At 45.0% G+C, this 15,003-nt stretch overlaps 1 protein-coding gene across 5 annotated transcripts in view; it reads right to left on the bottom strand.

The window, feature by feature from the left end:
* The window catches only part of CFAP61 (cilia and flagella associated protein 61), a 238,393-nt gene that overhangs the window by 63,759 nt on the left and 159,631 nt on the right, over positions 1-15,003 (bottom strand). For 3 of the 5 annotated variants that reach the window (XM_070472210.1, XM_070472212.1, XM_070472211.1), the window contains exons 20-21: positions 13,528-13,693; positions 6,612-6,789 (exon numbers count right to left, since the gene is read on the bottom strand). In XM_070472210.1, coding sequence (XP_070328311.1) covers positions 6,612-6,789; positions 13,528-13,693 — 344 coding nt within the window. The remainder of the gene's footprint in view (positions 1-6,611; positions 6,790-13,527; positions 13,694-15,003) is intronic. The other 2 variants (XM_020878437.2, XM_070472214.1) reach the window with 1 other exon arrangement.

The raw sequence follows: 15,003 nt of genomic DNA, 5'->3' as shown, positions 1-15,003 counted from the left end.
GTGACCAGGAAAACAAAGCAAATACACCCAAGATGCAGAGATGGGAGGATTCTCCAGGAAGAAAACCATCTCTTGGAAAGAAGAGCAGGGCAGGAATTTCTGATCTGACGTTCTGGCCAGGAAATCAGCTCTCAAGAGGATAGGAAATAAATTTAGGAATTATGCATACAAATATTAATAAGAATTTTTCTTTGTAGTAAATGTATTTTGAAGACCAGAGGAAACAAGAGTTACACTTGTTAATTTCTGTACTTTAAATGACTTCTATGCATGTATATTTACATATTCCATTGTATTTTGATGAAGAACTATAGTTCCTTTTCCACATCAAAAGAAACAGAATGATTATGACCAGAACAGGCCCAGGAGAAAAGTTTAATTATGCTTTCTAGAAAACTGAGCACAGAGAGGTTAAGTGACGAGCTCCAGGTCACACAGCCGTAGATGGTTCAGCAGGATTCAGATCTGCCAGGTCTGATTTGAGAACCAGGAGGGCACGGCAACCCACTCCAGCATTCCTGCCTGGAGAATCCCATTGACAGAGAAGTCTGGAGGGTTATAGTCTGTGGGGTCACAAAGAGTCGGACACAACTGAAGCGAATTAGCATGCATGCCTGCTCACACCACTACACTGTATTTGCAGATGGATATAAAACATGTTCTAAATACCTATATTATATATATATACATATATATATATATATATATATATATATATATATATATGTATATTTGACTACTGTGGTGTTGGAGAAGACTCTTGAGAGTCCCTTGGACTGCAAGGAGATCCAACCAATCCATCCTGAAGGAAATCAGTCCTGAATATCCACTGAAAGGACTGATGCTGAAGCTGAAACTCCAATACTTTGGCCACCTGATGTGAAGAACTGACTCATTGGAAAAGACCCTAATGCTGGGAAAGACTAAAGGTGGGAGGAGAAGGGGACGACAGAAGATGAGATGGTTGGATAGCATCACTGACTCGATGGACATGAGTTTGAGCAAGCTCCAGGAGTTGGTGAGCTTGTCTCCAAGCTCTAGGAGTTGGTGGAGTTGTCTCCAGGTTGGACAGGGAAACCTTGCATGCTATAGCCCATGGGGATGCAAAGAGTTGGACATGACTGAGTGACTGAACTGAACTGATATAACACATTCCTTAAAAACCGCCTCTAATTGGCATTTTATCTATATAATTAACTTTTGGAGATAACTAGATAATGAAAGAATTTTCATAGATATCAAAGAATATTTATAAATTATGAAATAAACACTCACTTAAAAAATTTTTATGTCTGTGAATAGACCAGAGAATACACTTTTTATTTTTCATAAGTTAAAGCATAAGATTTCCATGACCCAAGCCTGACCTGTCCCATGTTGCTCTGCCAAATGAAAAAGGAAGAATATATTAGATATAGCATAACAAGGGCTTTGTTCGGTGATTCATGCACTGGAATTTTAATGTTATACTTTTCTTACAAACATGCTTTTAATAAGGCAGTAAACTGTATTTAGCTAAAGATGAAAATAATTGATCCATTTCGGGCCATTAAGGCGGTAGATTTTTTGTACTTTACTTTCATCCTACTTTTCATTTTCATGGAAAGTACAGAGGTAATAGCAGTTGAATTTCAATTAGTTTCAATTAATGCCATAAACTGTTATAATGTATTAGGTTGCTGAGTTCTATCTGAACCCCCACCCCGCCAGCTAAACCCTCCGGGTTTTGTTTGCTGTTGAAAGCCGGTGATGTCAGCTCTTCTCCGGGATGCTGGAGCAGTTCTAATAGTTTAGGATAATTTACATCTATAAACCCATCCAACTCCAGAGCCCCCAAAACAATTTCCTTCAGACTGGACTCATTCCATCACAGAACAACTGTTTCTCCTTTGGAAGCAGAGGGAGGCATGATAAAACAGCCGGGGGATTGGAGGGAGGAGACTGGTGGTGCTTTGGGGGAGATGTTTGTGCATTTCAAAAGGGCAGAAATTCAGAGGAAAGCTAACTTCCTCTTAGTTAAAAAAAAAAAAAAAAATCATTGTTTCTGCTACCTAGAATCCATCTGTCCTTTTAGAACAATCCCTTCATCATCCTCAGGACAAGCCCCTCTTCTTGAGTCCCTGGGCTTCAAGTTGGGCTTGGACTGTCCCAGGAGTCAGGCATGATTCTTGGGTGGACATTTGACTCAATCCCCACCCATGAGACACAGGAGATTTTTTTCTCAGGCTCTTGGCAGAAGGGCCCTATCCTCGGTGCCCCCCTCCCTCCAACCCCACCCTGAACTACCGGGAAAAAGGAGAATTAGCACAGAGGGAGCAAAAGCTAACTCTGATGAAAAACGTCCACATTCTTTCTGGCGTAATTAGGAACCGCGAGCTGACAGGCGGAGCGACGGTAATGGATGCGGGAACAAAACCCTGCTCCTCCGCTTCATGGAGTGCCAACTTCTAGTTCCCTGCTTCAAATGCCGTCGGCCCATCACTGATGTGGAAATAAGCTAAATGCCAAATGGATCAAAGGTGGCTGCTTCCAGCCCTTCCCCGCCAGCATGGTGGCCCCCACCCCCAACCCCAGTTCACCCCGCCGTGGGTGCCAGAGACGGGGGTTCACCTTTCTGAAGTGCTGCTGCATGCACAGCATCACCCTTGGGACCCCAACCTCTAAAAAGTAACCAGTTAAACCCGGACTTGGCTGGACACCGAGGTTCCCCCCTCACCCCCCCACTTCCCCATCTCATTGCTGCCCTTCACAGAGTCTGCCCGACCCAAGTTGTTGGGCCATGGGTTTTGGATACAAGTCAGACGTTCCCAACCTCTCTCTTCCCTTGCTTATCCTGCCCCCCTTTAAGTCTGAGCTCAAATCCTCCTTCCTTGGGGAAGCTGTCTCCAAACTTCACATCCTCCTGGGCTCCCATGAAGGCCATGGTGCCCCTCTACAACCAGACTGGTGCCTGGTGTACACGGATCTCCATCTTTTGTGTAGAGACCGTGCTAGACTGCACCATCAGCAGGACGGCAGGGGCTGAGATGTACACCCGGGGAACCTTCGCACACAGCAACAACCCCAGCGCACAGCAGTAGTGGTGGTAGCAAGGCTAAGGACAGCCTGTATGACTGAACTCTTACCATGTAAGAGACGTGACCCTGAGTTGGACATGAAATAGCTTATTAATCTCGTTTGCTCCTCACAGCAGCCCATGTGAGGAAGATATCTGGAATGGGACTAATTGAATTCATCTGAATAGGGCTCTAATTATGGAAAAGCAACAAAGAGAAAGAGCTTCCTCAAGGCAGGAGGTTAATGTTTTTCTTCCCAACTTCTCTTAGAGTCCTCTGAAAAGGGTCACTAGCCTAAGTTGAATGAACTTGGCTGGATCGGTTTCTCAGACGCCTTCCAGAGCCTGAGCCAGGCCTCTGACTGTTTAGACGACCCACTTGGGAGATTCCCTAGGGGTATCGTTAAGCAATAGACCTGGAAAGCAGCCTACTCTTAAGATAGGAAGCTAATGTCTACCAACGTCCTAACCTGTTCATTCAGTAGACAAAAACAGGCATGAATGGGTTTTATGCAATGGCTAATGGGAGACATTCTTAAATCTTGCAAAACCATTTATTTCCCTTTAAGTGGATACCAGAATGTCATCACCTTTGACCACGAGTGAAGGCAACGCAATAGCATGGATGCTCCTCCCCCATTTGAAAGCCAAGAACTTTTTGCTTTGGAATTTCTAAGTACTCTGCCATAAGCATTCAGAGTTAAGAACTTTCATTGTAGACTATTGTACACCAGTACCCCTCATGAACACAAGCATAAAAATTCTTCTAAATGTGTTAGCATTCTGATTCCAGGAATAGGGATATAGGAATTTTCATCTTGACCCATTAAGAATTATTCCAAGATGCAAAGTTAGTTCAACACTCAAAAATTAATTAAGGAAAAAAGAATTAATTAAGGTAACTCACCAAATTAATGGAGAAAGGAGAAAAAATTATCACCTCAATAGATGCAGAAAAAAGCATTTGATAAAATTCAGCACTTATTTGTGACTGAAAACTAGAAACAGCTAAAAGACATACTTTTAGATGAAAGTGAAGTGGGAACTTTTCCATCTAAAATAGGAACGAGACAGGAAAGTCCACAATCACCATTCCTGTTCAACTGATGGTCATTGACAAGGCAATATGGCCAAGAGAAGGCTTAATAGGTCTACAGAGTAGAAAGAAGCTGAAAAAAAAGAACTTGCATTGCCACATGCAAAGGTCCTTTTTTTGGTCAAAAGACTCCTGAATCCTAACCCTCAAAACAGCCAACAGCTCAATTAAAATATTACATTGTAACAGGACTGAGCACGGTCCTAAGACATAATCATATTTTGTATTGAATCACTGGTTTTGTGTTTTCAGCAAGTTTAAGGTCTGGACTTGATGAAATGGGTCCCTGGTGGCTCAACTGGTAAAGAATCTGACTGCAATGCAGGAAACCCGGGTTGATGCCCGGGTCGGAAAATCCCCAGAGAAGGGAATGGCTACCCACTCCAGTATTCTTGCCTAGAGAATTCCCATGGACAGAGGAGCCTGGCAGGCTATAGTCCATGGTGTCACAAAGAGCTGGACATGACTGAGTGACTAAACAACAAAGACAGCAATGTCACAGACTCTATGGATAAAGGCAGGGTTCTGAAAACTATGATTCACCTATTTTTGTAAATAAAGTTTTATTGGAACACAGTCATGCCCCTTCACTGACACATTGTCAGTGGCTGCTATCTTGCTTCAGCAGCAGAGTTTGGTAGTTGGAACAGAGACCATATGCCCTGCAAAGTCTAAAATTTTTACTATCTGGCCCTTTGTGGTAAACGTCACTGATTCCATAGGTGTACTTAGGTCATAGGGCAGAGATTAAAGAACAGCTAAAATATTGAAACAGGTTTAAATACATACAGATCCAAACTGAAAATAATACCAAGTGCTAATGCAAATATTAAAATACTTCATCAAATTTTAATCTGGGTTCCCAGTATATAGCTATATATGTGTAATTATATATATATATGTGTGTATATATATGTATCTCCCATACCTGCCCAAAGATTTCAGACCCAGTTGGTTTTATGGGTTATTTCTGTCTAATTTTTAGGTGATGCAAAGTATTTCTGACCCCAGAAAAATGTGGAAAGATTCCCCAAAACATTTTGTGAGTCTAGCATACCCTCGATTTCAAAACTGGACAAGCCAAGCATAAAAGAGAAGACAGGCCAATCTCACATATAAGTTTTGATTCAAATAGCCTTTAAGTATTAAAAAATTGAATTTAGCAATGTATTGAATTCCCTTTGATATCTAATTTTTTATTTTTAATGAAGTAAGTATAGGAACTTGACAGTTAACCAAAAAGTTCCACTAAAAATTAGAAGAAAGTATATAATTTTAATATATTAATTATAATAACTAACATTGATTATAATAACTAACATTAATTACAATGTGGTATGCTAAGTTGCTCAGTCGTGTCTGACTCTTTGCGACCCCATGGACTGTAGCCCATCAGGCTCCTCTGTCCATGGGATTTTCCAGGCAAGAGTACTGGAGTGGGGTGCCATGCCCTCCTCCAGGGGATCTTCCAGACCCAGGGATCAAACCTGCGTCACTTACATCTCCTGCCCTTGGCAGGTGGGTTCTAATTGTTAGTCATAATAACTAATATTAATTATAATAACTAACATGATGAAATTGTGTTTAAATAAATACATGACATAGATTAATATGTTTGATTGTATATATACTGATTCCCCATACTCCAGTCACTTAGTGATCCTTCGATCCCTGGACTGAATTGAAGGCCTGGGTTAGAAGACCAGCCCATTGCAGGTAGTTTATAACCTGACCGAGGCCCTGATCCTCCCTGTGCTTTCAGTAAAATGAAGAGGCTGCAGAAAGTCACCTCTAAAAGTGGACTCCCGGGTTTCAATTCAAGACAAACCGGCAGCCAGGCCCTGTTCTGGTTATTCTATGAGTCGAACAATTTCCATGAACCCAAGCGGGAGAGAGGAAGACACTTAAGAAGACACTTCTGAGTGGCAGAGGCATTTGTACAAATGCTTTCCCCTCTCATTTGGATGCAGAAAGTGGCAGGCGACTCGACTGTGTGCGTCTGTGGGAACGACTGTGCGGGCAACCACAACGGAGAACAATGGGTGGTGAGAGAAAAGAGCCCTTACGACTCAGACCTTTCTTTTTCTTCCGAGGTCTTTTCAGCTTCACAAAAGGAGACATATTTTCCATATAATTGCTAAACATGTTTGCTTATTAAATTATTCTTTAATTAGTTAATGATTTTAGCCATGCTTTGCTCTTCGGATATTCATTTCGTGTAATAAAATAATTATAGATAATTAAACTATCTCCAGCCCTTTTCTTTCCCCGGGCAAACATGCTGGGTATCCAAAAATGACAACAAGTTGTAAATTAATCTGGAAAACAAAGCATGACAGATGAATGATTTGGTTGGAATTAATTAGGCACTAATTATACACTGGAACTAGACGAAGAATAAGACTCATTATGGAAAGAAAACGTTGTTCTGAAAAGATGCACGGGAACCAGCATCCTTACCTTCAGCCATGATGGACTTGTTCTTGATCCAGGCCAGGGCCCTCAGGCAATCCTCCTCATCGTTGAGGGTGAAATGATTACAGGGAATTGGGCCGGTGTACCGCCGCAGGCAGCTGTTTGAAACCTCTCTGTTGGTCGGATGGAGGCTAATATCCACCTCCGTCGGGCATGGGACCTGAGGTGCATTACAGAGAGATGCTTATTTCAGTGGTAACAGGTGAAGCGTTCAAACAGTAATTAATTCACTGACTGACGGATTCACATAAACAAAGCAATGCCCAGTACAGGCGTGCCTTTTTCTGTCTCCAGATAGAATCAGGTTTTAATTTAAAAAAACAACAAAACAAAACAAAAACCAGACAGGTGAAATGGCCACTTGGAGCTAATTCTCAAAAGGAACTGCCCTGGTCATCTTGATGCTACGTAAAAAATTATTCCAAAGCTTGGTCGTGAGAAACCATCAGGAGGCTCCCAGGTTCTGGAGGTCAGCCATGCAGACAAGGCAAAGGTGGGGGACAGTAGGTCTCTTCGGAGACCTCAGCTGGGAAAACCTGAAGGCTGGGGGTGGGGACTTGATGGCCAAGGGCTGGAATCACCTGGAGATGAACTCAAGCCTTTTTCTTTCCCCAAGAAGACAGGGTGGGTGTTTAAACAGATGACAAATCATTATCAGCCTGTGTCTAGAGGTTGGTCCCAGCTGGGGCGGGGGACTTGATGCCACATGAACACCATGTGACTTGAGCTTCCTCACGACTGGGTGGCTGGGTTCCAGGGCGCACGTCCTGGGAGAAGTCAGCAGTCCAGAGGGCTCACGGTCTTCTCTAACCTGGTCCTGGGGAGCCCAGCAGGGGCTCTCCTGACAGGTTAAGTCATGGAGCTCATCACGAAGGTCTGGCCAGGGTCAAGGGAAGGGAAATCAGGATCCACCTGCTCCCGTAGGAGGGACGGGGCCGTGGAAGAGTCTGTGGAACTGCATTTGATGTGGCCATTTTTGGTTTAAAAAAAAAAAAATCTGCATGGAAGCGACTGTATCAGGGATTGAAATTCAAGTGCACAGAGGGTCAAGACACCAAATGAGGGAAGTGGGCTACCCCTTACTTGTGAAAATTGTTGGCTTCTCTCTCACTTTTTCAAAGAAGTATTCCTCCCCAGCCTCGCCCTCTCTCTCTCTCCCACTCAGCGCAGAGCTCTTCCAGTATAATTCCCGTTTCCTGACTTTTGACACAGACACAAGTGAAGACGGATGCTTTCCTCTGACGTAGGGAAAGCAACAGCACCAGCATGATCATGGATGCTGGCTGGCTCTGGTCCTCGTTGTCCAGGATGCTGTGATGAGCTGGATGGCCCAGACCCCAGCCAGAGTGTTCAACCTGGACTCAGCTCCATCCAGTCACTGCCAGGGTAGTCTCGGGGTTCTGGTTGGCCAGATCTCATCTCTCAAGAAATGCCAGATACTTGGTGTCTTTTTTTTTTATGTGGACTCTTGATTTGTTCATTATTTTGGTTCAAATGAAAATCAAACAGACAGGCGCCGTCATGGAAGCCAAGTTAAAGGGCAGAGTGAGACGGGTGTGCCCGGTGGCCCCCTCGCTGCCCTGCTGGGTAGCATTTGGTGGCCAGGTGGAGATTATGGGAGATGGCGAGGCTGGAACCTACAGCAGCCTGGCTTCTATCAGAGGAGCCAGTGTCCTGTTCGCTTGTGGCCTGAGGCCTAAGGGCGTGAGGCCAGACTCCTACGGCTACAGAGGGCAAAGTGTTCACTGGCCGCAGAGACCAACACGGGCTTCAGAGAGGCTCTTCCTCCCCTGAGGACCACCGGCAACCCCTGGCCATGAGGGGGATGTGAATGCTGGCTGGTGCCTGAGCATGTGGGGCTTCACTAAACCCCAGACGACATTTGGAGAACTTGCTGGTACATCCTTCCTCAAGAGAAATAGTAAAGTGTGACTACACGACTGTGATGTATGTAATTCAATTTCAAGTGGAACTAAAGAACAAAAAAATAGAATCAATTTTTAAACCTGGATGTCTTTTCTCTGTGAGGAGGCTGCACAGAAACTATGGTCATTTATCACAACTAAAGGGCTTCCCAGGCGGTATTAGTGGTAAAGGACCTGCCTGCCCATGCAGGAGATGTAAGAGATAAGGGTTTGATCCCCGGGTCGGGAAGATCCTCTGGAGGAGGGCATGGCAACCCACTCCAGTACTCTTGCCTAGAGAATCCCCACGGACAGAGGAGCCTGGCGGGCTGCAGTCATAGGGTTGCAGAGTCAGACACGACTGAAGCAACTTAGCATGCACGTATGCATCACAACTAAAATTGTGGTGGCAATCTCTTATTAGCAATATAATGTATTTAGCAATATCACAGTAAAATTCTGGTACTAATCACATTCACGGTTGGGGCCTTTGGTGAGTGATTTAAAGTGCACACTGTGGAATACTGTGCCTTAGAGGTTTGAAACTTTATCAGAACTACAAAAAGCACTGTATTGATAGTTAAGAGAAAATGAAATTGGGGTAACATTATATCAGTTTAGTAAATCATGCTTTAACAAATCAGGAAAAATCCTTGGCAGAAAAAGGCAGAGCTGAAGAGCAAATTGAGAGCTGTTCAGTTTACAAAACTTTAAACTTATCATTCCAGATAGTGTGTGTTCAGACGGGAAAAAATAAAACCACAGAAAAGAGGGGAAAAAAGGAATAAGGTCAAAAATGAAAATCAGTTTGCTATAATCCTGTGATGTAACTGCCTCTTAAAGATCCATATAATTCTGTGCACTGAAGCAGGTGGAGTTGTTTTTGCACATTTCTAAACTATAAAGAATTAGAAATTAAAGGGATAATGTATTTTCATATTCACACAGCGGCATGTCACAAAACAGGCAGAACTCAAGCTAGAATTTTTAAGTTACCAAACTAATTAAGTTGCCCACACAGAGTTTAGCAGAACTCGATACGTCAAAAAGGATCTATGGGGGAAAATCATATGATGTCATCAGTGAAAGGAGGGAGTAAAGTTCAATAGGAGGGCATGCAATGTAGAAGCCCATCAGTACCAGTTCCCCAAACCAGAGGTTCTCCGCCACCACTAACCTGGCACTAAACTGTGACTGGAGAGAAGCAGGGGACTTCCCAACCAGTCCAGTGATTCAGGACTGAGCATCACCCATGGTGGGAGCCTGTTGGCCACCCCGTTCTCAACAAGTTAACACAGCAGTAGGGGACGCTGGTGGCCTACCATTATTCTGTCTCCCTTTCTTTCTTAGTAACGGATTCCTGGGACACATGCCCAGTTGGAACATTTCCCCACTTATGACCTAAGAAGTCAAGCGAGATAAGCAGGCATCTTTGATGAGGGATGCCTTGGAAGTGGGAGGGAAGAGGGCAGTGGGAAAAGTCATTTTGCCCTAGTCCTTCCTCTTTCCTGCCTCTTGCACACGAAATGGCTGGAACCACAGCAGCCACCACAAGATGCTGAGGATAGAAAAACATTCTAAAGGCAGAATAACGAAATACAGATGGGTCTGGGTTCCTGATGACACCTGGAAGCCACTTTACCAGAACTGAGTTGCTTTTCTCCAGATATTTTTAATGAAAGAAAAAAACTTGAACAAAATGAAACAACAACAACAACAACAAAAAACAACAACCTGTTTATCTGACTCTAGCTATACATATTAAGTTCCAGAATTTGTGTGTTGTGAAAACTTCTAAAAGCCATCAAGTATAACCTCTGCACCACAGCTATGGGAAAGAGCAGGAAGGAAAGGGTAAGGAGGAAGGAAGGGGAAGGAGACAGGGAAAGAGGGAGAGAGGAGAGAGATAGGCAAGGATGAAGAACTGGAGCCAGACCACCTGGGTTCTAACCTTAGCCCCTAATCTGCCACCCTCACGGCATCTCAGTTGCCTCATCTGTGAAATGGGGATTCTTGCATTTCTCCAGTTAATTCTGCTTTGCTGGATGTGACGATTGCTGCTGCTCCTAACAGCTGTATGAATTTGCCTGACACCTTTTGCTGTTGTCCCGTGTATCTCTCTTTTCGCTCTTACCCTCTGGCTGCCCATCTTTGCCCCACCTCCTGGCTTCCCCAGAAAACTGCCACGAGGGGAGCCCCAGCCATGGTTTTCCCATGGCCACGCTGACTCATCTGACTTCAGGCTGACACACTTTTATCTTTCCTCTTTTTGAGACGACCCACAGCCCGGCGTGGGAGCAGGCCTCTCTTGGTCTGCATAGTGTGCCAAGAGCTGTGGAGGGGGCTCGGGGTCCCCAGTTGTAAGCTCTTGCACACAGTTTTTTCAGAACCAGTGTGCGCTCAGCAATCAGAATAACTAATCCATACATGGGTTGAGGGGGAGGGGTTAGAGGGTGCTGAATGTGAACCAAAAAAATCTTCACCTTCCAAAATGGAAAGGCCATAGGTCATATCAGAAGTTGACCGATCAAGGGGAAAACTACAAACACATTTATGTGAGTTATGGGGAGCAACCCATGAAGACTGAATAACGGAAATGCCTTGGAATGGTTGAACCTGGAGAGAGGGCTTGAAAGTAGAGACTAGCCCTCCTCATGAGAAACCCTGCAACACAGTGTAGCTTGTGCATGGATTTTCTCATTAAAAAAAAAAAAAGTGTGGTGGATCTGGATATCAAAAATATTGCACGATATTTTAGACTGATCCGTGCCATTTACAAGACAGATTAGAGGTTAACGTTTGTAATTATATTTTACAACAGATATAACATATAGTCTTCTTGCTTACTTTCATCAGTTTGTTAGTATGTTTTTAAATCACAGAATTGGGACAAAACCACGAGAGACTGGAAGAGAAGGAAATAGGGAGAGAAATAAGAGCTGGAAGCTCCTAATGAATTCAGCTGCCTTTAAAAAATACCAGCTTATGTACCTTTAGTTTTCATGTCCTTCTGGAAAAATTAAATTGGAACACTCTTGATCACTTCTTCATTTCATGTTGCCCAGTGTAAAAAGGGCAAGAGCTTAATGTGCCACAGACGAAAGCCGTGGGGCAGCTGGGCACACATGGGCAGGCGCCCAGGACTCGGGACAGCTGGCCGGGCCTCCTCTCACATTTTCCCAAGTCCACGGTCACAGGCAGCAGCTGGAGCTCTGAGGTGGGGGGGGACAGAGGAGTGCTTGCTGTTTTCTTCTGATTTCATGTTCAAAAAAGAGGAATATTTAAGGACCTAGTTTATTTTCATACTTCATCCAGAAAAAAAAAGATCCTTTTCTACACTTGGAGAATTGGATTTCTTTAAAAGAAGAAGGAGAAGAAGAAGAAGGGGAGGAGGACGTAGGAAGAAAAGACATCACTCAGAGGTTGATCCGAGCTGGACCATCAGGGGTTCCCTTGACGGCCTTGGCCTCCCCTGGAAACAAGTCAGAATTGAGGTTTCTCAGCCACACACCGCCCCCCCCACCTGCAAGCATCTGCATTTTAACGAGATGCACAGGGGACGTGTGTGCATATGAGAGCTGGAGAAGTGCTGCTGTAAAGTAAGGTGAGGTTCTAGAATGTTCGAGGCCATAGTTCTCCAACCTAACCTCAAATCAGTGTAAGTTCAATGCATGAAGCAGGGCATCCAAAGCTGGTACTCTGGGACAACCCAGAGGGTGAGGAGGGAGGAGGAAGGGGGCCTCAGGATGGGGGGATACATGTATACCTGTGGCTGATTCATGTTGATGTATGGCAAAAACCATCACAGTGTTGTAATTATCCTCCAATTAAATTTATTAATTTTTTTAAAAGAATCAACTGGGAGCTTAAAAAAAAAATACTGATGACTGGGTCCCACTCACCCCAGATTAATTAAACAAAGCCTCTGGGGGCAGGGCCCAGCCTAGGTTTATTTCAGAAGTGCCCCAGGTGCACTCAACCGGTAACTGGGGTTCAGTGATCGAAGTAAGTGATGCTCAGGTTTGCCAGGCTGTCTGTCCTCACCATGACCACCAGCTCAAGCATGAGTGAATCCCCATGGTAGCCTGGGACAGGACCAGGAAAACATGACCAGTGCTTGCGTGGGACATGGTGGAGGAGGTGGATAACTCCATATAAACCCAACTTGGAGCCTATCCAGTTCCTTGGGGGAAATGTAACAAAAAGACTCCATCATCTAAATCTCTTTCTATCAAAGACATGACCTATTTCTGCACAAAATGCTGCAGCATTGCAGAGTGAGAATGTTCAAACTCAGCTTCAGTCACATCCTGGAGCATTTTCCTCAAATAGGGTTTGAGAATTTAAGCCAGATGGAGAGTACCAGGTAAGCCACCAGCCACACTTCCTAGAGTTTTGTAACCAAGACACACAATAACACAAGGGTGACAGAAGGTGTGCATGTCTGAAATACTTCCTTGCAAGCCTGGCACCATCCCCAAATGTTAGGCTCTTGAAAGTGTTAGTTGCTCAGATGTGTCTGACTCTTTGCAACCCTATGGACTGCAGCCCGCCAGGCTCCTCTGTCCATGGGATTTTCCAGGCAAGGATAATGGAATGGGTTGACATTCCCTCCTCCAGGGGATCTTCTGGACCCAGGGATTCGACCCAGGTCTCCCGCATTGCAGGTGGATTCTTTACCGTCCGAGGCATCAGGGAAGCCACAGGCCCTTGAGGCAAAGTTAATTTCCTATAGATGCATGACCGGCTGCGTCTGGATTCTGCTCTGGTGAGTGGCAAGTGTTCGACTTTGGGACCACAGCTTCAAGGATGACATTTCTCCAGTTTGCTGCGGTTTTTATCCTTGGGAAGAATGCTTTCTTGGAATGGGTTTCCAGGAGGACCCAGTTCTGGTCATGGGTGCAGGTGGGAGGCACACTCTTGGCCCTGGGATGCGGGCCCAGCCACCTGTGCCCCAACCCCTGCCCCATGTCCCCCGGCCCTCGAGAGCTTCCCTGGTACTGCCGTCCGGTGCAGAGGATGAGGTGGTCGTAGAGCACGACTTTCTCTCCCGAAACGATGACCTGCTTGGCTGCTCGGTCTATGGCAGTCATCCTAGCAACCACCACGTTGACCCAGGAGCACAGCGACATCAATTCATGATCTCTGTCATTATAGCAGTGGCTGCGGAGAGAGAGGCTCCATCAGTGACATCTGAGCAGCTGACAGCGGGCATTAATTAGGCATCTGGTGAGCTGGTTCAGGGCCCCTGGTGGGCCGAGCCCGTGCTCTTGCTGAGAACTTACAAGGACCTGGGCAGGCTAGGAGATTTGTCCTGTGAGACATTTAGTCGCCAATTGACATCTTCCTATTAAAGCTACATTGTTTCGCTTGGGGTAGGCCGGTCCACGCCAGGGAGGGTGCACGTGTGCCTCTGTGTGTGTGTGTGTATGTGTGTGTGTGTGTGTGTAATCATTTCTAATACTCTTTTTTCCAATGCATGGCTGGTGTAAATTTACTTTAGCTGTTGAACTGTCATATTGACTGTCATCTTGTCATATTGACCACAGACTTGGAGTGAATGAGGATGAAGAAAGTGACACCTGAGGATCCCCAAAGGCAGGGGTCAAGGTCCAGAATACAAAGAACCCCGCCCATCTGCGAAGGCTTTTTGATAAATGACTCATTTCCAGAATAAGCGTATGGATTCAGGCCGAAACAAAACGTATTTTATTTAAAGAAAGTGTCAATTGGGGAGTTATGTTTGCATCCAGTACAATCCCTGGGGACTTTGGGGAGTCCCTCCTAATGACAAAGGTGATTTATAGGGACCTCTGCTTCCATAGGAGCAGGTCCAGGATGGACAGATTTGCTTCTCTGGGTTCCATTTGAGGATGAACGCAACACTGTAATGGGAGAAGAGTAGATTTCCTGTGGCTTCGGGTTTATTTAGATTTCTGTAAGGGTTGTTTCCAGAAGCTTCTGGAGGGTGTGACCTCAGGTACAGGATGTTTTAATAACCCTGTTCTGAAGACCGAGAGTGTAGAACAGCAGAACAGTGAGAGTCTGTTTAAACCCAGGCTTCCCTGAGCCGGGGTCTGTGTCCCTACTCTGTTGCCAAGGAAACTGGGTCCTGGGGAGTCTGCATCCCTTTTCAGAACTTCACCATCTCCACCTCTGAGCAGGAGATAATGACCCCTCCTCACCTACCTCGAGGGTTGTGAGGAATGGATATGAGAATGTAAGAGATGCTGTCTGGTCAAGTGGGATGCATATGTGAGGAGTATTAGTCCAGATAATGTTAATGATACACAATCCTGTTTACTCTGCTTAGAGGCAAACAGGATTCTGAAGTGGTAATGGGAGAACATTTTTTCTTTTTGATCCATGCGTAGAGTCTGCTCGCACCACACAAAAAGAACCCTGGTAATGGATACACATTAGACCCTGTTACACGGCCTGTGAAAGAGAAGCGAGTCTGCGCTTTGTATCTC

This window comes from Odocoileus virginianus, chromosome 9 (genome assembly GCF_023699985.2).
Source record: "Odocoileus virginianus isolate 20LAN1187 ecotype Illinois chromosome 9, Ovbor_1.2, whole genome shotgun sequence".
In the NCBI taxonomy this organism is placed as follows: Eukaryota; Metazoa; Chordata; class Mammalia; order Artiodactyla; family Cervidae; genus Odocoileus; species Odocoileus virginianus.
This window is presented reverse-complemented; position numbering and strand designations above follow the sequence as displayed.